General features: G+C 56.5%; 6 protein-coding genes across 6 annotated transcripts; 2 read left to right on the top strand and 4 right to left on the bottom strand.

Moving 5' to 3' along the window:
- Positions 1–2,001, bottom strand: INS49_004368 (uncharacterized protein; the record flags this gene model as incomplete). Its single annotated transcript, XM_043165157.1, has 2 exons — positions 1–1,274; positions 1,389–2,001. 2 exons carry the CDS (start codon positions 1,999–2,001, stop codon positions 1–3), a joined length of 1,887 nt encoding a protein of 628 aa, XP_043017872.1.
- A 6,869-nt stretch (positions 2,002–8,870) lies between these two features.
- On the bottom strand, positions 8,871–9,205 carry INS49_004369 (uncharacterized protein; the record flags this gene model as incomplete). Its single annotated transcript, XM_043165158.1, has 2 exons — positions 8,871–8,988; positions 9,159–9,205. The coding sequence occupies 2 exons, from the start codon at positions 9,203–9,205 to the stop codon at positions 8,871–8,873; spliced, it is 165 nt and encodes a 54-aa protein (XP_043017873.1).
- A 3,002-nt stretch (positions 9,206–12,207) lies between these two features.
- Positions 12,208–13,090, bottom strand: INS49_004370 (uncharacterized protein; the record flags this gene model as incomplete). Its single annotated transcript, XM_043165159.1, has 2 exons — positions 12,208–12,697; positions 12,789–13,090. 2 exons carry the CDS (start codon positions 13,088–13,090, stop codon positions 12,208–12,210), a joined length of 792 nt encoding a protein of 263 aa, XP_043017874.1.
- A 2,060-nt stretch (positions 13,091–15,150) lies between these two features.
- INS49_004371 (uncharacterized protein) lies at positions 15,151–17,022 on the top strand (the record flags this gene model as incomplete). The annotated part of the gene is made up of 5 exons (XM_043165160.1): positions 15,151–15,387; positions 15,451–15,929; positions 15,989–16,323; positions 16,384–16,775; positions 16,834–17,022. The coding sequence occupies 5 exons, from the start codon at positions 15,151–15,153 to the stop codon at positions 17,020–17,022; spliced, it is 1,632 nt and encodes a 543-aa protein (XP_043017875.1).
- A 1,268-nt stretch (positions 17,023–18,290) lies between these two features.
- On the bottom strand, positions 18,291–19,752 carry INS49_004372 (uncharacterized protein; the record flags this gene model as incomplete). The annotated part of the gene is made up of 2 exons (XM_043165161.1): positions 18,291–19,582; positions 19,653–19,752. 2 exons carry the CDS (start codon positions 19,750–19,752, stop codon positions 18,291–18,293), a joined length of 1,392 nt encoding a protein of 463 aa, XP_043017876.1.
- Positions 19,753–22,117: 2,365 nt separating this feature from the next.
- INS49_004373 (uncharacterized protein) lies at positions 22,118–22,649 on the top strand (the record flags this gene model as incomplete). Its single annotated transcript, XM_043165162.1, has 2 exons — positions 22,118–22,205; positions 22,342–22,649. The coding sequence occupies 2 exons, from the start codon at positions 22,118–22,120 to the stop codon at positions 22,647–22,649; spliced, it is 396 nt and encodes a 131-aa protein (XP_043017877.1).

The raw sequence follows: 22,649 nt of genomic DNA on the forward strand, positions 1-22,649 counted from the left end.
TTACTTCCTCAGGCCAACCTTGCCAGCCAGGTTCTTCCAGAATTTCTTCGCGCCGTTCTCTGCCTCGGAACCCGGGTCCCGGACCATGACAGCGTCACGTACCATGGGGCCAACAATGTCCTCGTCCCCCAGATCAGGAAATTTGCCTTCGGCGTCCAGCATCTTGGGGATGGCCGTCGGGGTGTCGTCCTGCAGGCGGTCCCACCGGAGCTGTGCTTCGCTCCCTGGGTTCCGGGAAGCGACGCGATCGAGCAGGCTGTCGTGCGCGTTCTTCCATTCCCGCTCGGTCTCTGCCCACTTTGCCTCGGTAAGAGCGTAGGCCTTGGAGGTTGTGCCATAGTGTTCGCCGGTGCGCACAATGTGCTTTGTGTAGTTGATTCTGGCCAGGTCCCAGTCCGCGCGGAGGGTGCGAAGAGTGTCGAAGTCTGCGGCCTCGGGATGGTAGGGCCGGGGCAGGATGGTGTAGTTGGCATGTCCTAGGCGGTCGGACCAGGCGTCGTGTTGTTCCAGCAGGTGAGGGATCGTGCAAACCACGTCGCTCGTGGCAACCACTGGGGAGGACAGGCTCGTCAGGAGGGGAGGCCGAAAGGAGGAGAAAGACGGCTTCGTGCTCAGCGGCGGTGTCGAGTAGACGACAGGGGAGTTCAATTCCGAGCCTATCTGGGGCGCGATAGTGGGCGACTGGAGGGGAGAAGGTGCGCGCGATTGTGTCTGCGAGGAGATGATTGAAGGAACCTCAGTCATCAGCGGCGGCAGTAGAGGAGTGGTCGCAAGGGCGCGCTCCCTCTCTATGCTCTGTCGCGCGTTTGCCCTCTCGATGTCGATGCTGACAGCACTAGGGGCTGGTATGCTCTCGGTGCTTTCGAACTCGTAGAAGGACAGGGCTGGTGTGGGCGGCAGAGGGGGCTCGTTGGACCGGTCTACAAACTTCCGGCTGGGGGCCGACAGGGAGGATGACCGGCTCGTCGAGGTGGCCCGGGATAGTGCGGGGGGCAGGTCGAGGGAGGGCTCGGACGCGGCCGTAAAGGCCCTGTGCCTCCGCTTTGTCGACCTCCAGCGGTTCAGAGTCGGGAAGCGCGAGCCGAGTCGCATGGTGAGACCAGAGAGGGGCGAATCAGCGCCATTGCGCTTGGAGGGGTGGAGGGTTGGATCTTGGTCGCCGTCGCTCAGGAAGCCCATGTCGTATTCGAAGCAGGCCAGTTCATTGTCGACGGGGTGAGACCAGTCGGCGCTGTGGACCATGTCAGAGTTTTGGTGGATACACGGCGAGTCACCTATTTGCAACCGAGGTCAGCCAGGGCGCACACAGTGGTTTGGGGTGGGAAGCAGGGTGTCTCAAACGCCCTCCCCGTCTCCCGGCCGAGTGGGAAAGACCAGACTAGACGTACACAAACAGTCGTAGAGGCTGCCCATCTGGTCGTCTGTGAGCATGGTCATTGCAGAATGGCGGTCGTCGTCGCCGTCGAGGCCTCCGTCGCCGTCGCGCTCGAGCGGCTCTTCCTGCACATCTGGCAGGAGTCTCTTGGCAGTGCTCGTGTTGCTGCTGGCATTGTGCGAGGTCTGCTGGAGGGGCTGGGCTGGTGAGACGGGGCTGTCGGAGCAGGTCGAGGAAGCAGCTGCCTGCAGGTCGAGGGACGAGGTGGAGCTGGCGTATCGCAGGTGACTGCCGCCGTGGTGTGAAAAGGTAGGGGTCAGGGGCGAGGTGAGGTCTGACGCCGACGAGTTCGAGTTTGGGTTGTAGTAGACGAAGGACTGGTCGCGAGGCTCGTTGTGCAGCGAGACAGGTTTCTGGTGCGGGTGCAAGGACGGTGTCTGCTGCTGCTGCTGTTGTTGTTGATATTGGTGTTGCTGATCGTCATGCTGATCACCATGTTCGGACTGGCCAGGGTAGTTGTGACCGTGGTGGAGGTGATCAGAAGAATCCTGGTGCGGTTGCTTCAGCCAGGCCCCTCCGTCTGCTGGCAGCGACAGATCTGCTGGCCGTGGTCTTGCAGTAGACATTATGAATAGGGCCCCCGTGGCCGAAGGACAGGCTGGTTGCCTTCCTTGGTGTGATCGTGGCAGGTTGTGTTTTCGTGGTTTGGGCGGGTTTCCCTCGTTAGGTTCTTTCCGTATGGCGTCCCCAGCTTCTGGCTTCCTCCTCTGGCGCGGCAAACAAACACACGGCTCTCTTCGCTTTCTTTCTTTCTTTCTCCCTCACTCGCTCGCTCGCTCGCTCACTCCAACTCGAACGAAACACGATGCAGAGGGGCGCTCAATTGTGGCGGCGATGTTGGGCTGTCGGGGAAATCGTGGTGAGAGGAGGGAGGTGGAGGTCGGTCTTGGACACAATGTTGTGCTGTCGCGTGGTATTATCTTGGGGGGGGTAGGTGGGGAGGTGACGAGCTTTAGAAAGTTCTGGGGCGGGCTTTTGGTTGGCGGGAGGTGGTCGAGCTCAGGGATCAAAGTTTCTGGATGCTCGCCGGCCGTTGGCTGGTGGGGTCAGTGCGGAGCGTTGCGGTGGGTGGAAGACGGCGGGTCGGAAGAGCAAGAGCGATGGGACCCCCCTGGCACTGCCCGAGTGGGTAAAAACAGGAAACGGCCCAACCTTGCAGGTCCTGGAAAGCTTTGCTAGGGCGGGTGGGTACTCCTGGCAGTGGGCGCTGGACAGGGAAGGTCCGACCTCGACCTTGGGAACGGCAATCGCAGCAGGGCATCGGGCATGTCCCCAAGTACCTACTCCAAGTAGGTATCTACATAGGTATCTGCACCTGCTTGTAGTGTGGTACCGCGGAATAGGCTGAGCAGCACGGTACAGTAGCGCCGTGCAGCCGTTTGAGCTCCGTACCTGGGTACCCAATGGACTACGGAGTGTGTGTAGACCACCCTGACCACTAATGCAGTTGCACGCTCGCTCGCAGTTGCCCCTAGGGCCGTCTTTTCCTTTCCTTCTCTTCTCTTCTGCAGCAGTCTCTCCGCGCTCTAAACGGTGGCGCCTAGGCCCGAAAGGGGGCGTTGCCGATGCACGGATTGGCTGCGCCAGAACTGCCCGGGGTGTCTGGAAGGAACAACCTGGACCTGGCCTGTCCCACTAGAGGACGCTTGCTCCTGCCTGCTGTTGCTGTTGCTGCTGGTGTTGGTGTTGTGTTGGTGTTGTGTTGGTGCTGGTGGTGAATTGCAGAGCGGGTACTGAGGCTGGCTCGCAGAGTCGGAATTACGGCATGGACAGGAGACAGAAGGACGGAAGGGAAGACGGAAGGACGAGGGACAAGGAAGGAAGTCGAAGTCTACGATTCAATCACACTGTATGTAGTACCACCCAGGTTCATGAGCTAGACTGCCCAGGTAGGTATGTATGTAGTCCAGATACATGCGGTGCTGGGCCCCTCGCCTACTCCTTCCGTCATCCTGCTTTCAACACGCCGGCACATGCTGTGTGTGCCACGGCAGTCGATTATTACAGTATGCACACAACAGACAGCCACCAAACTGCATCCTGCATTGCAAAGTCCGGGTCAAGGAGGGCCAGAGAGACACGCAGGCGCGATGCGAGGCAAGGGATCGTGACGTGACGCCGGCAGAGACTCGATTGGAAACAACTTCAACAAGTTGGATGCCACCCCGAATACCGCCAGCGCGACGTCCTCTTGCTTACGCCCTCACCATCGATCCTGGTCCAATCGACCCGACGTTGCAGTGCTGCTGCCGTTCTTGTCTTCCTGACATACAGTACAGCACACAAGCCGACGCCCAACTGATCGGATTGCCAGACTGTTGTTGTCCAGGGGCCTGGTAACAAGGATAATTGGCACTTTTGTCCGAGTTCCCCTACGGATTCCAAAGTACACACACATGTCCCGCCATGACTTACTTGATCTGTGGATTATTACATGGGCATGCTTCAGGACCCATCCAAGATCATGTCAATGGGGACTGGTTTGGGGACAGGTTTCTGGTCCGGAGGGTGTTGCCGTGTTGTGGTGTGGTGTGGTGTGGTATGCACCCGTCCCACTCTGCCCCAAGTCCTTGCCATGCAGTCGTCGTCGTCGTCTCAAAGACGGCCAGGCAGGTTGTAGGTATGTCCAGCACGACGATGCAGCAATGCGCTGGCCCGGGGTGCCAAAGCCGCAGAACGGGAAGCCAATCGATTTTTGTTGAACGTCGTGGTTCTGCCACGTGAAGCATCTGGACGGGAGGTGGTGTGACTGTGGGTGGGCGCGACCTGTAAACTTTTGCTGCTTAGGCACCCTGCATATAGCACTACTTTACTATTGCAGGGCAGGCCCACGCATGTTTCGTGCGTGCCTACTTTCTATCTTCACAGTAGCTGATGCTGTGTGTGTTGCGCACCGCATTGCTCACCACGAAGCGAAGCGATAGGGCATTGTGCGGTAGCCAAGAACATGTTTCCTGCGCACCCCAGACGTTGACACTAAGTGCAGCAGAAGCTGCTGAGGTGGCTGGGACTGCTGGGGGATGGTGTGGATGTTTGAGGGGGGAAGGGGGGGTGAGCACGCATACACTGCATACAACAAGTTTGGTGTGTGTGGTGTCGGCGCGGTGCGGTGCGGCAGGATTGGGAGCCCGATGGCATGGTGTGAGCGGGAGGACGAACTAGCTGACTGGCTGACTGGGTGGTGGCTGGCTGGCTGGCTCGAGGAGTCTCGCCGGTCAACAAGCCCATAGGCCATGGGATCCGCCATCCCAACCTTGAGGGCAACATGGACGGACTGCCAAGCAGCCAAGCCACGTCTTGCCCCGAAAGAGTGACCCTGATCCGGCTTACAAACAACATGACTGTGACTGTAGGCGAGGGGATTTCGCTCAGAGGCAGGCAGGTTGGGCTAGCAAAGCGTATGCAGGCTGGTAGGCTGTGGTGTTGCTAGTGTCTACACTCTAACTTTTTTCTTTCTTTTTTCTTTTTTTCCCCTGGTCCTTCTTCCTGTCCATTCTCCCACAGCATTGTTTGCAGTAGTCGGTCTGGAGTGGCAGGAGTGGCTGGTAGAAACATGGATTCTCATCCGGTCATTGGATGGCTTCAGGCTAGTAAGAGAGAGTGTGTGTACTGTGGTATGAATGTGAGTCTGAGTCTGAGTCTGAATCTGCGAGAAGAGATGCATGACGGCGCGCCTGGCAAATCGTCATTGCTACGCTCTGGTCCTCTGGATCGTCGTCAAGGAAATGCCGCTACCGCCCGGGCTACTGCACTCCTGCGCTACGATTACCCGCAGCGTTGCGCGAGTGAGCGAGCAAGCGAGGGCTGAGGCGTGTCGCCGCCTGGCGGGCCGCTGGGGACCAGGCCGGCGGCCCACGTTTTGTTGCGCGCGCCTTGGACGGGACGTTGAGCTACACTGGGCCAAGAGGCTCTGGGGTGTTGGGTCTTGTCGTCGTGAAACGGCCGTTGCTCGTGACAGGTTTTGCGGCGCGCTCTACTGCGTCTAGTCTGTTGCGTCTCCAACCTACTGCCTCCTCGTGATGTTCAAGTGCCCTTGCGAGCCGACGGTTGAAACACTGGCACAGGCAGAGAGCGATGACGAAGCAGGAGCTGATGAGAGTGTGCAGGCACGCTGGTGGGTCAGGCTGTCTCACCACCCTGTCAGCCTCTCGAGCTCGAAAAGATCATGGCGACCCAGGGGGCTGGGCAGACGGCATTGGGCAGTGGGGCAGTGGGCCAGGTGGGAACACTTCTCTCTCTCATCGGCCTCAGCCCTGGACCTGGGCCTGGACCTCGGTTTCCTTTTCGCTCTTCGCCTGCTGTGACCCTGCCCCCCTGCCTGTTCCCTGCCAAGGGCCACGAGAGGGCAGAATTGGCTTTCCTGGAAGCCTCCAGCCTCTGCGGCGAATTGACTCGGGATGCCGGACGTCGTCAAATGCACAATTCAAGGTTTTCCCAATTGGGTTGCCGTGCAAGTGCTGCGCTGTGAAGGCCGCAGTGTGTGTACTGTGGGTGTCTTCCCACATCTTGATGTATGTAGATATTTTGACACTGTAGACTATTATGTGCCTGGAGGGAAACCGCTGCGCCTGTCCAACATCGGTTGAACAGGGACGTAATCGGGTCAGGAACACGGGATGAGGGATTAACATGAATATCGGCGCCCCACAAAGTACACGAGCTACAGACTGTCAAGGCCTGACAGATGTCCACGCCAATGTACCAGTCTGCCAGGCTGTTGGCGCAGGCTCCGGCTGCAGTCCTTTCCCGTAGTCATGGCGTACAGTAATAGGCTGCTAGGATGCGCAGAATGTGCAGGAATGGCACAGGCTCAGGGGCTGAGAATTGATAACCAAGCGCAGGCCACGGCAGCGTTCGGGTTGACAGGACCGCGGACAGGGAACACAAGGTTGACGACGAGGATGATTGCTGCAGCCACAGATTGACCGACGGCCTGAGCACCGTGGAGTGATATTAGACAAGTACCCACCTACCTCCCTTAGTAAGTTGAGTTGCCACAGCACTCACCAGGGGTAGATGCTATGGTACTTCTAGGGAATGGTGCTCAGGCAGGTCAGGGTCTGGGCAGAAAGCGAGGGAGAAAAAATAAAATAAAAAAATAAAACCACGTCGTCATTGCAGACTGAAGAGGTGTGGGTGCCAGATCATCTCAGAGGAGGAGAAATGTGAAGAATTTTCTCACGGATGTCTGTCTCGTTTCAGCTAGCAAAAGAAGAAGGCCTGCGCCTGGTGGGAGACAGGCATGGCAGACGTGATGAGAATGACATCAACTGGTTGCCAGCTATTTTGATCATCAAGGCCTGGAAGAAGCTTTGGTGCCAGGAAAAGAAGCACGACACACACACAGTAAGACTGACTAAGTGCATGTGCATGCCACCAGGCAGTCCGTACTGGGCAGGATGATAATAATACACAGTAAGTAATACAGGCCTGGCAGGGAGGAAGCAGTGGACGAAGGGAAGGGAGGAGGGGAGGATGGAAGAGGACGTGGGGACGAGAGGTCCACAGCCAAATTCGGAAGGGTCGACCCCGAGCCTGGGCCGTGCTGGCCCCTGCCCGGTCCCCTCCTCGTTCTGGGATGTTCTGGGCAGGGTCGAGAGAGATCCGTGGGACTACTCGATCCGTAGGATCCTGTTGGCCGGCATCGATCCCCGCTGCCCCACCAGCGGCAGCATCACAACGCTTTTGGGAGACAGGACTGCAGTATCTGATTCTGGACGTCCTCTTGGGGCAGGCTGTCCAACTTGGGCCTAGTCTCCCTGCCTGCATGCAGGACAAGCTCAAGCTCCAAGGACGTGCCTGATCAACCTCTATTAGCCTACTTAGTAACTCCTGTGAGCAATTGCTGTGCTCCTACAGGTGTGGAAGCACCACAGCAGTCTCCAGTCAAGCAACCTGCTCCTGGGTTGTAGGTACGTATACACAAACAGTGACTGCCTTCCTGCAATTCAGACCGGCTGTGCGTCATGCTGAACATGTACCCACTACGACCTGGTGCCTTCCGTCATCACCGGGCCTCTTGGTGTCTGTCTTCGCGGACGGGCAGACGGGACACCGACTTCTCGTGCGACTCCTTCCGTCCGTGACCAGAACTATTCATTTTGTCTTGTTCTAATGTCATCTCAAGTCTGATGTGTGCACGGCTGTGCCTTGGTAGCATGTTTCGTTTGGTTTCGTTTCCCCCACCAACAAAACCTTAAAAGGTTTGTCTTGTGGGCGATTGACTGACTGACTGATCATTTTGTCAGCCTCGGCCTCAGCCTCAGCTCCCCATTGCCAGCCATCAATGGTCTACTACCTGCCGTGGCTCACCACCACTGTCTGCTCTGCCCCAGTTGGTGGCAGCGCAGTCTGCAGAGCTGGCACCTCCGGATCCCACCCAGGCGGGCCAAGCAAGCAGCAGTGACCCCCCAAAAGACGACACCTTGAAACAGACGGACGATCCACACGGCCAGGACAGCTGGAGCTTGCTGTGCTCCGGTGACACGGCAGCTGCACGCAGCACGCAGAAGGCAGCAAGCAACAAGCAGCAGCTGCCTTAGCTCGGCCATGTTGTCTCTGGGCAATCCCAATCAGACTCGGCCATTGGGCTACGCGGCGGCCGGAATGTGGTGACAGCGTGCGAGCGCAACCACAACCATTTTGGCTCTTGTGTCCCGTCACTCATCCCCCAGCATCTCACCCCGCCGTCCCTGGCTCCGACCTTGTCGTCTTACCAATATACGCCTGCTCCAATCTCCCCAATCTCTCGTCATCCCCGTCCCGCTCCCGTTCCCGCCCCTGCTGCTCCGGCCCGTCTGCCGTATTCCATCTGTTCGGTCCTCTTGTTATCATCCCCCTCTGGTGCACAACAACTTGGGGCACACGATGACACACGCTCGCAGGCTGACAGGCTGACATGTTCGCCTGGGCTGCCCTGCTCTGCTCGTGGAGCTAGGGTCAGGATGTCCGGCACGACCACGGTTCCTCTGCATACTACGTGTCTTGCATCATTACCGCTTTCGATCATTGTCTTGGGCCTAGTCACTGCTGACAGACGGGCAGACAGCATGTCGCCACGCCGCCAATGCCAGCCATGTGTTTCCTCGGGCAAACCCATCATCCATCCCCTTTTTGAGAGAACGCCCAACGCCCCGGCCAACCATATCGAAGTGGTCAGGCTACCCTGCACCTTCTGGGCCTTTTTAGCCGGGTCCTCCTAAGCCCAGGCGCCCCTCGGTCTCATGTGGCAGCATCGCAGCTCGTGCTTCTCGACAGCCGTGAGCCCGTGTTCACGCCCAGACTCTTCAGCCTCCACATTCACAGTGCAGACGTCCTGGCCATATTGTGCATGTCCTCGAACGGAAAAATCCTTCCCAGGGTTCAAATTCCGCACCGGACTACCTGGGCCGTGGTGACGGGCTACTTAGAGCTTGTGACGTCCGAGCCATTAGCTTTATGCGCCACGAAACTCGACGGAATAAGTGAATACCAAATCTTCCGCAGCGACAAAGCTGACTCGACGGAACGGGTTGAGAAGCCAGCGGAGGGGATCCGAACGAAAGGTCTTCCTGCTGTGGCACACTAGATTAGTACGTGCCTGGACTCTTCAGGAAGTGTTGTCGTTGACGAACAAGCGTTCGCCTCGCAGCAAGCTCCGGCCACTCACACCTACCCTCATGCCAGACGATGCTCGGCCACCTGAAGCTTCTCCCCAGGTGGCGAAAGGTGTGAACGTGCTCACATCTTCCTGGCCGAAGTCAATGGGTCACTCACGCCGTCTCCCGCCATGATCCTTGCTCCGCGACCTGCCTCTCCTATGGAACGGCAGCAGTAGCACGCCTAAATCATAGGATCGATCCCCTGGATATCGCACACCACCACGTCAGCTTTCCACTGACCATCTCCATCAAGTGCGAGGCTTACGCCTTTGACGGAATGCTACTCTACCAAGCCCTATGTCGTCTGTCCGCAGCTCCTGTAAGCAGCGATTCGTCTACGAAAATCCTGTCCGTTCAAAAAAAGATGTGTCGTCCCTTGCATTAGTTCCCTTAGTCCACCCTTGGCCCTGTGTAGTGGAGGGCTGAGCAGGCCGTTCATTCGATGCCAACGACTTCGCGCACATGCTCAGAGGCCGCACACCAGGGTTGTGGATGGCCCGGATTTCCCAACCGAGGCCAGAACGGCTTGCGATTGTGGGCCGGCTCGCCTGTGCTTGCTGCCTGCCTCCGGTCAGTCATGCCAGCGGGCGGCACTTGCGTTGCACTCAACCCTTTCTCCCGACCGCCTCGATGACACTGAGGGTCGCATCGTCGATATGGATCGATCGACCTGATGGCCGACGGACACGGAGTGGCGCAAGCGAGGCAACTGTCCCTTGCAGCACTTCTTCCCAACCTCGGTGATTTGCTCGTTCTGGGCTCCCATATGTGCGTCCGACTGTTGGCCCATCACACTAGTCATCGAGACAAAGGTTGCCATATGTCCAGGCATTCAGTGTCCCATTCACTTTGAGGTTACGTGGACAGCCATAGATATGCTTTCGAGGACCGGCTTTCACACCGTCTCAACTGATTCTGGCAGCCAAGCCTGAGATACCCTGCGGCCTCGACCTATGCCTTCATTGCCGTGCATTTTCATACTGCCCTCTAACCTCAACTATTGGCCTAGCTGCAGTGTGGCGAGAGGTTAATCAGCAGGACGGTGGCCCAAGACAGAACCTCAACGGTCGACTGAGGAGAGCCCTGGATGCAGCAGCCATGGCAACTCCCAGTAGCTCCGTCTACGAATCGAGGAAGGCGAGCTGGATGCAACGAGTGGGGGGAGCATTACGCAGACCACTTTGCCCATGCCTAATGGGTCGCGCCGCTGAGGTTTATTGCCGTGGCCGCCGTTATTTGGCTACTAATGGCTGATGACTGCATCCTCTGGTGGCGATGCCCATGATGATCATTATCATCGCCATCTGCCTCTAGTGCCTGCAACATCCACTTGTGGAGCGCATGCATCATGCAGAGGGGCTGTCTCTGTTGCATTTGAGGATGTCCGAAGGGGGGAACACTCTTGATGTAAGCCTCGTGTTGTGCGACAATGTCACTAACCCAATCTCCGAATTGATGGGTTCTCTGCCGGCATTCCGCGCATCACGACCTCCAGTCCCAATGTATCAGGGGAGGTTGCAAAAGCTGGATGCTCTGTCCGGTTTCTGTTGGGGCCCATGAAGCCCGGATGCACACGTTGGGATCACGCTTCAACCAGCCTGACCTGCTAGAACATGCCTGATCAAGTGCGTCAACTCGAGAGGAGCGAAGCGGCTTCCATCCAATTCAGGAATCAGTAGGCCCCGCAGTCATGAAGTCCATGCTTCTGGCTATGATCAGATTTGTCATTGTGGCACTCTCGCCAGCGCGAACAAGTGACAGATGCAGGGCGACGTTGGTCGTTCCTCTCGTGGAAAAACGTGCCCCAACCAGCCAGGCTCGTATTAATCAGTCTTTTTGGTATACTGGTCAGAGTTTGTGTCAAATTCTCCACTTCATGAGTCGCTGGGAAGGGAAAAGGAGGTAATCTTTACAAATATTGACCAAGTAGCCTGCTGGAAGTAACAGAGAATCTTTAGCCCGTTACATAGCTCATGCCGTCTTGGTTGGCTTGGCTTGGACAGACTTTGGATGGTCGAGTTTCAAGAAGGTACACTTGGTGTGCAAACATGGCATGCAAATACTTGTAACCCGTCTTCATGTTGTATGACGATACCTCCGAACTGAGTTTACCAGGTGACATGGCCTTTTCATCCCAGCCTTTGTGAGCATAGCCATCAACTTACTGGCTCTCCTGGTATGGGACTTCGATCCTCTCTATGCTGCTGCGCCTCCGTGTGTTGCGAAATCTTTCCTGTGACTATATCCAGCAGTTGCAGTCACATGCAGATGAGATTGACTGGACACATCTCTGTGGATCAATGACTGCCTCAGGTCTGTCCTTCTCCGGGATGGGCATCTTGTGAAGCTGCAGAGTATACAAGTAATTCACCACCACTATTGATCGCGGACTGTGACCCGGATTCAATGTAGATCCACTCTACCTTGTGATGTGCCCGAAAATGCAGGAATGACAGGCAGTATACTTGACACAGGCGATTACTCTGAATGATGGATCATGATTTCGATTGAGTCTCAGGATATTATTGAAGCCCAGCAAATAAAACAATGGTCTGGAAAGCCAAGTGCTAAACAAGTTACGCATGAGCAGCCCGGGATGGTTGTCCTCATAGATTTGATGTCTGCGGAATATGTGAAGCACAGTGACATGTAAGCAATATCAACAGACTAGAGAGGAGAATGATGCAAACCCTTTCTGGCCTTGCATTATGACTTGATCGCCATTCCGCCTGTAGTTAATTCCACTAGACCTTGAGTCGGGCAACGATTTCTCATAGCATCACTACCTGCTACAATGGTTTTATTCTAGGAATGATGTAAAATATGCTATGTACGTTCCAGCCGGATTCTAGACGCTCCTCAGAATCTCAGTTGCTAGGCTGTTAAGCCCAGATACACAGAATATCATAAAGGTCAATGTTCTATTTAACAAGAAGTGGATTAGAGGGGGGAGAAACAAGTATTCAGATCGAGATCCGGGAGCTTTGATCGTCCCGGCTTCCTTGGGAAGCTCCTCGTCGTATCGGAGTACCAAGAGCTCGAGGGTCGCCGGGTAGGTGGGCAGGACGGTGAAAGGAAGGCCGGCGACACAGAAGGTGGCCCGGAAAGATGGAAGACTGACACAGCTCAGTGTTACTTCGTCTCCAGAATCGCCCTGATCCCATTTGCAAAAAGCAGCCTGGCATAGACAAGGTGAAGCAGCCGGAAGAACGTCGAGTACGGCCGGCCGGCGACGGACTTGCAGCTGACGTGGGAGAAAGTCACCGTAACCAGATCGCGCCCTCCTTTCTCCTCACGGTCATGCTCGCGGGCGACCTCGAAACGATGGGATGATATCAGTTCGAAGGTCTTCGATCCACCCGCTACGAATTCGGCCGACGCAAAGTCCCGTGGACCTTGCGGGCCAGGTTTCGCGGGAGGTTGCTCTGTTTCTCGCCGTGTCGTCGCGTTCGACACACTCTCCGCAAGGAGGAAGTTGCCGAAGAGGAGTGACCCGGAAGGGGGAGGGGCCTTGGCTGAGAGAGCTTCCAGGTCCCAGACCTCCCGTATTGGGGACTCTTCCAAGTTCACATTGTCAAAGCCTGGTGTTTCCGACGGTACGTCCGTCAGCAAAAGAACAACCCTTTTCTCGGCATATTTGATACCGATATGCAAAGAGGAATTAGAACTTTCCGTCGAGATTGGTCACCGAAAGCCTTGTGAGATGAAAGAACCACCGCTCCGGGCTGAAGATCCAGCCCCCAAAGAAGCCTTGTGTGAAACGTGCAAGAATCTCGTTATTGTCCAAGCCAGGTTTCAGTCGGGTGGTCGGGATCTCCATAGTGATTCTATGTTGAAACAGGTCTTGCTTCTGAGGGTTCAGTATGGCCACGGCAGCCGAAGTCTCATGGCCATGTGTTGCTCTAGTCAAATTTCTGGCGTTGCGCGAGGGTAGGTAACGGTTGAGCATAAACACGAGGAAAGCTGAGCCTGAGCTCAGGGTCAATATGGTTGTGTAATAGCGGAGTGCGGCCATGATTTATCCAAGTTTCGATGAATACAATCTCAAACGAGTCAAGGGAAGCAAAATGCTGATGGGCTTCTGTCATTTACAAGGCGATCTTGCTGCTGACACAACATCGTCGACATGTAAGAAACATCCACCCGGGTCCTCCGGTGGTCGACTAGCTCCGACAACTTTGTGGAAGTATAGGTGTGTGTAATTGTGCCGCATTAGCGGCGTCGCTTTTGTTCAACAAACTTCCGATTCCTCCGCCGCGCTCAACCGATCAGCCATGTTTACTGTGTAGTCAACTGGTCCCAACTCCTTCCCATCGTCTTTCTTACCGCATATGTCCTTGTCGGGCCGACAACATAAATAGGGCTCTGAGTTGTGTGGAACGGCCAAGCAACGCGTACGAGGACATTTTACTGGGCAGAATGGTGGCTATATGTGCTATAACATTGGCAGCGGTCCGCACGTTTCTGAAAATGGAGACACCGGCCAGCGGACCAACCCTGCACAGCTTTACAGCACATGACCCGCAAAACAAAGAGAGTTTCAAGCGAGCAGAGATGAGGTAATTGATCATCGTCGTGTTACGCATGTAGAAACTTTCCAGAATGTTGGCTTAGATCGAAAGAGCCTAATAACTCTCTAAATTGAAGACTCTGTTTCCGAAAGTCTCTGGCAACATACGTACCACATTCCTAGAACACTATGTTCTTTCCCCTGTATCAGTCGTCTCGTCCTTTTGCAGTTGCTTTCCAACTGGATGTTGAATAGCCTTGCCAAGGCTTTCCTCGCACACCATGCTCGGTTTTGCTGGGCAGGATCAATGCTTGGGTGCCTTCCCTGTCTTTTAGGATTCGTAGCCGCGTCCTAATAGTCCACATTTCCGCTGATCCGTCAGCCCTACGGCCACCTCCTCACGACAACCGTCTTCATCAGGGAGGAGTTCTCCGTTTGTGCCGCATGTGCCACCTTCATGGTCGCTTAAGAGCACACAGACACTCTCTCACTGTATAGGTCTGCGATGGTGTCATCTCCCAAACTGAGCTGCTCCATCTTAGTTGCTGTGTGGAGGTCTTGGGAGCTGCTCTCATGGCTATTGACACGTCCGAGGCCCCATCGGACGGCGAGGTAATCCGAGGTCCTGATCCACAAACATCGCCCCTTGTACCAGTCTGGTTAAAACCCTGCGTGTTGTTGTAATGATAGTTTCACGTGGGGAAGAGATGGCAGTCCCCTTGTCTAGTGCTTCATTTTGCAACATTCTAGCATTAGCGACGGTGTTGAATATCTAACTCGTGAGGGAGGCAGCTAGACTGTTATTTGCATTTCGGCCGTCTCGTGACAGCGCGGCTACACAAGATTGCATTGGGCTTCAAGTTCCAGACGGCGTTCTGGAAATTCCGAGCCTTGGGTTCCTGCGGCTATAATGCAGCGGCTAAGGGCCCACCGTCCTCACGCCTGCAATCCCACATCTCGCTCGGTATATCATGTCGCGAGATCTGACACCGTTAGCGCGGAGCAGGTGGTGGAGAAGCCTGAATGATCTGGGGACAAGCTTCGGGGCGCCGGGATGAGTCTGGTCTGTGGCGTGCGGAGCTGGGGTAGGCGCTGGAACAAAGGCGTGCAGCAGAGGTCCTGATAGGCTCTGCTATGCTGCGGGCAGGCCTGGCCCCCTCGCATAAACCAACGAGTCCTTTTGACCTGGGGAGCGCTACCAACCGTTTGGGTGGGCTGACCGCCGCTAACGAGAAGCCTCAACCCCGGCAGGAAGGAGATGAGGGACGAGGACGTGACAAACAGACAAATCACGAGGCCTGGGCTTCGGCGCAATGGTCGGTCTTACCGATATGCGAGCCAGGTACTTTGATTGATGGAATGTTGCGAGTCGGATCCTGCACTACATATGGCAGCTGCAGCAACCAACGCGCGCCCCTGTTTTCTTTTAAAAGGTCGAGGCCTGCCCAATCACCCGATGCTCCATTTCCTTTCCCCAGCTTCCCCAGACCCCGAATTTCGAATCCCCAGAATCCCCAGCTCAGCCTCCCCCACACGCTCGCTCAGCGCGGCCCACACCAGCCAACATGAGTGAGCCCACCGACATCAAGGCCACCGGCGGCGCCCCGGAGATCCAACACGCCGACGAGAAGGGCGCCCACCAGATCGAGGACACCTTCAACCTCGACAATGAGGCCAAGCTCGAGGCCTACAAGGCGGCTGCCATGGAGGCAGAGACGGCCGAGCAGAAGTCGGGCGTGCTCCAGGCCGTCAAGGAGTACCCCATGGCCGCCCTGTGGGCGTTTGTCATGTCCTGCACCATTGTCAGTCTTCCACGAACAACTTCAATATGGCAAACGGACTGCTAACACAACGGCTTCGTTCAGATCATGGAGTCGTACTGTGTCTTCCTTGCCGGCAACTTCATCGCCCTGCCCAGGTTCGCAGAAAGGTACGGAGTGTTCAGCGACAAGGAGGGCAAGATGATCATCGAGGCGAGCTGGCAGTCTGCCCTCCAGATGGGCGGGCCTCTCGGTGCTCTCATCGGCGTCCTCATTGCCGGCCCCATCACCAGCAAGATCGGTTACCGCTGGGCCACCATCGGCGGCCTCATGCTCCTGAACGCCTTCATCTTCATCTTCTACTTTGGCGACTCGCTTCCCGTCTTCTTCGTCGCACAGCTTCTCGAGGGTATCCCCTGGGGCATCTTCATCGCCAACGCCCCAGCCTACTGCAGCGAGATCACCCCCATCCAGCTGCGGGCCCCTGCCACTCAGATGCTGCAGATGTTCTGGGCCATTGGCGCCATCATCGTCGGCGGTGCGACCTTCCACTACAACAAGCTCAACGAGGATCTCGCTTATAGGTAAGCTATTCCCCCGCTCCACAAGCAGTCTTTTGTTTGCTAACGACATCGTGATGCAGGGTCCCCATCGCGCTCCAGTGGATGTTCCCAACCCCTCTCGCTATTCTCATGTTCATCGCGCCCGAGTCGCCCTGGTGGCTGGTCCGGAAGGGTCGCCTAGCAGACGCAGAAAAGGCTGTGGCGCGCCTGGGGCGCAGGACGAGACTGAACGCCAGCGAGTCCGTCGCCATGATGCGCCGTACCGTCGACCTTGAGAAGACGATAAAGGAGCCCAACCTGGCTGAGCTCTTCAAGGGCACCGACCTCTACCGTACCCTCATCGTGTGCGGTGTCTACGCGGCGCAGAACCTGACGGGCAACCTCATCGCCAACCAGGCCGTCTATTTCTTCGAGCGTAAGTTGTCCTGCATCCCGGGTGAAAAAAAAAAATGCACATGCTAACCCACGCGCGCAGAGGCTGGCATCGACACGAACACCGCGTTTGCCCTGGGTCTCATCACCTCGGCCCTCCAGATGGTCTTCGTCATGCTCTCCTGGATTCTCACCACCTACCTCGGCAGGCGAACCATCTACGTCTGGGGTTCCCTCATCAACGTCGGCTTCCTCATCGCCCTCGGTATCGCAGGCTCCGTCGGAGCCTCAACAGCGGCCTCCCTGGCGCAGGCGTCCCTGGGCCTCATCGTCTCGGTCCTGTTCACCCTGGGACCTGCGCCCGCCTCGTGGGTCATCATCGGAGAGACTTCCTCCATCCGCCTGAGGCCTCTGACGACCGGTGTCGGACGTGCTGCGTACTACATCGTCAACATTCCTTGCATCTTCCTTGCAAGTTACATGCTCAACCCTGACGTAAGCTCCCCCTCTTTTTCCCAAGTTTACGATGAACAATTTCTGACATGTAGCGTAGGAGGCCAACCTCGGTGGCAGGTGCGGTTACGTCTGGGCCGGCACCGGCTTCGTCTGCTTCCTCGCCGCCTTCTTCTTCTTGCCCGAGATGAAGAACCGTTCCTACCGCGAGATCGACATCTTGTTCAAGCGCAAGGTCCCCGCCCGCCAGTGGACAAAGACTGTTGTCGATATCGAGGCCGACGAGTAGACGGAAACGCTGCTGTCAAGTCTCGGGTACGGCGTCAACAGGAGCAAAGCCTCCACCAATGCTTAACATATACCGCTTGCGGATTGGAGGAGAAGCAGTCCGGTTGGGGTATCCATTCTTTATTTAGCTTTTTAGTGACAAGATAAGATGGCAAATGAACCTCGACAACCTCGAGGCTGTCTGATTATATATTAGCCGAGTAACTGCGTTCCCGCAACGACTACAAAATTCGTGAACTATAATCTCACAAACTGTGCTTTTATGATGACCGGGACGCTTCTGCAGTGTGGGCCTGAGCGCAACTTGTTAATTGTAGTTGACATGAGGTCCCTTTCCTTGGCGTCATATGTCTGTGTGTCACTGCTCACTCACGGCACTGCTTCCTTTCACCACGCTGCTTTCACTGAGTGGAGCAATCGAGGAGTGCCAGACTCAAATTTATAGTACTAATAGATGCGTCCCGGCGGATCCAAAACTGGAGAACAGCCAGAGGAATCTGAAGCCCAAGTCAGAATGCCCACATCAGGAGAATACCTGGACACCTGAAACACACCTGCACAGCTGATTATCACTGGGAGGAGCAGACCGTTATTGAGCACGTTCAGGACAGCCCATAACAACGGCCATGTCTATTGAGCCTGTCTGGCTGATTTGTGAAGTCTCCACCTGCCACACTCCTTGCAGAGGATCTGTAGGTACCAGTCCTGACGTTTCGGCCAGCTATCGCCGTCGGGACAGGGCCCATCAGGGCAGTGTACAACCCAGGGCCGGTAGACTCGATGGCCGCAGAGATAACGGTCGTAAGGGCGGTAGCACATGGGTGGCAGACAAATCGATCTTCTCGGGAGGCGTGCCATTACTTGGGGGCCCAACGGTATTGTTGTCGGCGACGGCCGCCGGCGATTCTCTGCCAGGCAGGGTGGAGTTGAGGCTGTTCAGAGCGGCGGGTTTGGGGGAGAGCTCCTACTATTCAAATAAACCATACGTGGCAGTGACACGTTATACATTGTGGCCACCTCGGTCTCGCCCACTGCGGTTTCTCGCTCAGTGGCTTCTTGGGACCAAGTCCCAGACCGAGTGCTACGTCTCGTCTCAGAAGAGTCAAGCGATGTTTCTGGGCTGGACATCGTCGATGGACAGTGTTTTCAAGCAAGGCTCTGACTCAGAGGCCGCAGCGGCGCAGCTGGGCTGTCGCGATGCTGACAACAATGCTACGAGGTCTTCCCACGGAGGCCAATCTTGTTCAAGAGTTCCGCGATGGCACGGTCTCAGATCCAGTACCTACCCCAGATTGCAAACTCCTCTTTGGTTCCACGGAACTGAAACTCAACCTCGACAACATCCTGAAAGCCCTCGTTGGTCTTGGGTTGCTTGAAGCGACTGGCGAATCCGTTGAACGCGAGCTTCGGCAGCGCGGTCCTCGCCTCGGGATTCATATCCTTGTTCAGGGCCCTGACCGTGTCATTGTGCTCGGCAATGCCCAGTGGCGTCTTGAACCACACACAGCGGATCGGCACACCGGCCGTTCTGGCAAGATCAATCCACTGACCTCGTACCTCTGGGTCTGGGTTCGTATTGTCGACTGCGACTGGCTCCCCATCCTCAAGGTGCTCCCTGGCAGCTTTGAAGCACTTGTCCTTGCTCTTGAGCATGTCCTGATTCACCCTTTCGTAACCTAGGGGTTTCAGGTATCTCCAGTAGAAGGTGCTCTTTCCTGCGCCTGGTGGCCCACAGAACAACACAATGTCCTTGGCGTTCTTCTTCTCAAACACCACGTCTTCCACTTGGCTGTGGTTCGAGACCGTGTAGGATGACACGTCAAAGTCCCTGGAAAACTCCCGGGGCTGCTCGCCGAGGAAGAACTCCTCGGGTGTCTCGTATTTGATGCCGGCGTTGTGGGCGAAGTTGCGATCGGAGCAGCTAAAGTCCTTCGCTATGGCCTTTTTGCCTCCGGAGGCGGGCACGGCGACTCGTCCGCCGGCGTCGCCAACGAAGATGCTGGCGTCCTTGTCGATGTCTTCCAAGTCGTAGTCATCGCACAGCTCGCGCCACATGCCCGTCCTGGGCTTGCGATAAACGTCCCTCGCGGTGGCAGCGTATACAGAGGTGGGGATGTCGAGCTGGGCCAGGACTGCGCTGATCTTCTGCTTGAAGGGGGGGACCCGTTTCGTGTTGTCAGGGCCCTTTGAACCGGGGTCTCGGTGCAAGGAGAGCCCATTCTGGTTGGAGAGGATGACGACACGGTATCCGTCCTGGTAGATGCTTCGTAGCTTGGCCGGGACAGTGCTGTCCCACCATTTCCAGTCCAGAGGGTCGTTGCTGAACTTCTTGCCGGAGGCGGAAGTGATCAGCGTGGAGTCGAGGTCGAAGGCAGCCACTTTCGTCCTCTTCTTGTTTTTGCTGTGCTCCGATGGCTCTTGTGCGGTGTCACTGCCGTCGTAGCGTCCGACGAGCAGAGTGGCAGGCGAGTCATCGTCAGGAGCGCGGTCTGACCAGGAGACTCGGGGCTGGTCTTTCTTCTTCTGGGAGGCGGGCTTGAAGAAATTGGCGACTGCGCCGTCTGGCTCACAATGTCAGTCAAGCAAGCTCGGTGGCCGGCAGCATGGCCCGGGGAGAGCCGGTGCGCCTACTGGTGACGGTGCTCTGGACCTTGCGCTTGACAGGGGGCGGCGAGATGGAGGGGTCGTTGTCGTCGGTTGCGGCAGGGCGCTGTCGCTTGGAGGAGGACATTGTGCAGACGTGCCGAGGCAGGTGCAGGGTTCGGTTGTGGACGACGCTACTCAGGTGTTTCCAGCTGACGAGGTTGACAAGATCGAAGCATTTTCGCCTGGTAGTTAGGTGCATCGACGTTCAAGGAGCATTGAATGTCGAAAGGTCGGGGCGTATCCAACACTGCTAGACTCGGCCAGGCTGGGCACGCGTCGAACGCGTTGAGCAGTGCCTCGGAGGTGAGAACCCTAACCTGAGATTATTCCTGACCCGGGGGGGGGGGGTGGCTGGCCGACTCCCAACGCTCAGAGCGACAGTATGGACCTAACGACCATTCTGAATTCCTTGTATCCCTTGAAGCTCAGTATCCAGTACGAAGATAGACTCAAGTTCACTGTGTTGACCTCCTTATACTGGTTGTTGTCGTTGAGAATTGCTCGAGGGAAAGCTTGGCATGGCAAAGGTATGCAGAGGGAGAGTCGTCTGCAGAGTTAGTCCTGACCCAACAGTCAATAATCTTGGCCCGCAAGGACGGTTAATCAAATAGCCTTTCCAAATAACCCCACAGAGTCGCAGTCTCATTAATTCTATGCATGAGGAGGGTGGGTAGGTGCGGGCATGATCGCCTGTGTGGGAAGTGCCACAACGCGAGGCACGACACACCGCACTCAACATCAGCAGCGCATCATGGGCGGTGCGTGACGCGGAAGCCGAGAACGATATTCAAGAACGGTCAAGATATCCTCGGATGATAGGATATCAGATCCCACCACCCCTCGTCACGCACGTGCCAGTGGAGGAACCTGGAACAACCAGCGCTTCCTGTGAGCCCCATAGCCACAGGCAAGCTTTGTGGGGAAGTCTCGGTATCGAATTCGGCCTCGGAGCAGGTCGCATGCATGTTACGGGCATTTGGGGTACAGATAATAAGGTTGTGTTGGCATGGGATGCCGAGGCCGAACCATGACCGAAGAGGCGGCGAAAACAACCGGTTGTGTCATGCAGGCACATTCATTATTCAGGTCCGGTTGCTGGTGAGGCCCAGATGCCCACTGTGCAGGTAGACAGGCTCGCAAGATGGGACGAAGGAAGCCAGGCAAGCTGCTTCGCTTACCCGACAGTCCGGATTATGGGGAGACCTGGAGGTAAGCGACGCATCTACGGTACAGTAGTCTGGGAGCTCGGGCATGCAGCATTGTAGACCGCGGGGAGGTGATGTGGGGTGGTCTAAAAGCTGTGTAACAGGTGGAAGCCTGACAGCAGCTGGTGGAGTTATGATGGTGAGCTGTGGTATGTTTGCATTATTAGCTTTGTGTGACTGGTGCTCACTGTCGCAGTTTTGTGGTAGATGGTCGACAGACGCCCGGGCCGGCGAGGCTGAGGTTGTGTGCTTGTGGAAGCCTCCTCGGAGCTTCTCAGCAGTGATGAATGCACACGCAGCCAGGCAGTTAATAGTCTAATAAATATGTCTAACAGCTTGTGGGATGTATGCATGGTTCGTTATCGGGCGGATGCGGGGACAAGCGCGGGGCATTGCCAGATCCACGGTGCCACAGTATCATCTACCAGTGCGTTAGCCCCGATTGCCCCCATCCGTGCTGTACAGTAATCTGAATGTGTCTGCGAGTACGTACAGATCTACCTTGCTCGGTACGGACGGGCTGACGGAATGGGACGATGCGTCGTGGGAATGGCGTGGTTTTGGCCCGTGCCTTTGGGGAAGTGCTCAGCATCTTTCCCCGAGGTTCGGAATTTGGAGGGGGTTTGGACGTTTGCGCCTGTGGGTCATGCCAGGGAAAGTCCGTCTCGGTCCCAGGCGCTTGGGGTAGGCAATTGTGGGCAGGTGGGCAAAAAGGGAAAGGAAAAAAAAAGTCAAAGATGCAACTCTGGCCCGGGCTTGGACCAAGCTTGTGCACCCAGCCATAGGCAGGCATGGGTGAAAGTGGCCCCACCTGCACTCGGAATTCATTCACCAGCTCTCACCCGCTATTTCCCCAAATTCCAAAATCCGAAAACCACCCGCGCCGGTTCCTGCCTTTCTTGTGCTCAGCGCTTGTGCTCCTTCCTGCTTGTGACTGTGACCGTAGCCGTGCACTGCCTCTGCCTTAACCTTGGACCCAACCTCCTTCAACTTCAGTCCGACTTTCCTCCTCCCATCCGTCTCGACACTTTTTCTCTTACCTCTTGTCTCTTGCCTTCCTCAACCTACTAGCCATCCTCGTGGTCCTTCTCCGTCAATCGCTTCTTCAGCAGCACTGAATACTCCATCTTAGCTTGTGATTACCAATTCACACACGGGCCGATTTCCAGACGCGACAGCACTCTCGACAACACTCTTCATACGCCCGCGCAAACGCACGACCACGCACCCTCACACACAGCCAAGATGTTCGCAACCAAGGCCCTTCGACAGGCAGCTGCCCACGCCGAGCGTGTCCCTTCTATCAAGTTCATCGGAAAGCGCTCCATTCCCTGTACGTTACCCCTCTATGCTGACCTCCGTCCCTCGTATCTTCCACCCTCCACCTCTGCATGCAAATGCAAATGCCACCGGTCTCTTCGGCATCCACTCCCAAGGCTTCAAGCTGACTTCGTAATTTTCTGCCACAGCTGCCGTCGACCACACCCCTAAGCCTCACCCTGCCAGCCCCAGCCAGTCCCTCCCCAGCGACTTCTCGGCCAACTCCTTCTCCGAGTATCGCCAGCGCTCCCAGCAGTACGGCCCGCTCCAGAAGACCTGGGCCCGCACCAGTGAGGGTGGTATTGGCGGTGCCTCGGGCTCCGCTCTGCCGTCCATCGAGCCCGGCAAGGGCTTTTTCTTCGACCGCGACGAGCTCCCTGCCCGCTTCCGCAGGACCTCCTGGACTGTCGAGGAGATCGAGGCCATCGAGAGCGGTGGCGCTTCCGCATTCGCTTGA

The sequence above is a fragment of the Diaporthe citri genome (assembly GCF_014595645.1).
Source record: "Diaporthe citri strain NFHF-8-4 chromosome Unknown scaffold_12, whole genome shotgun sequence".
Classification (NCBI taxonomy): Eukaryota; Fungi; Ascomycota; class Sordariomycetes; order Diaporthales; family Diaporthaceae; genus Diaporthe; species Diaporthe citri.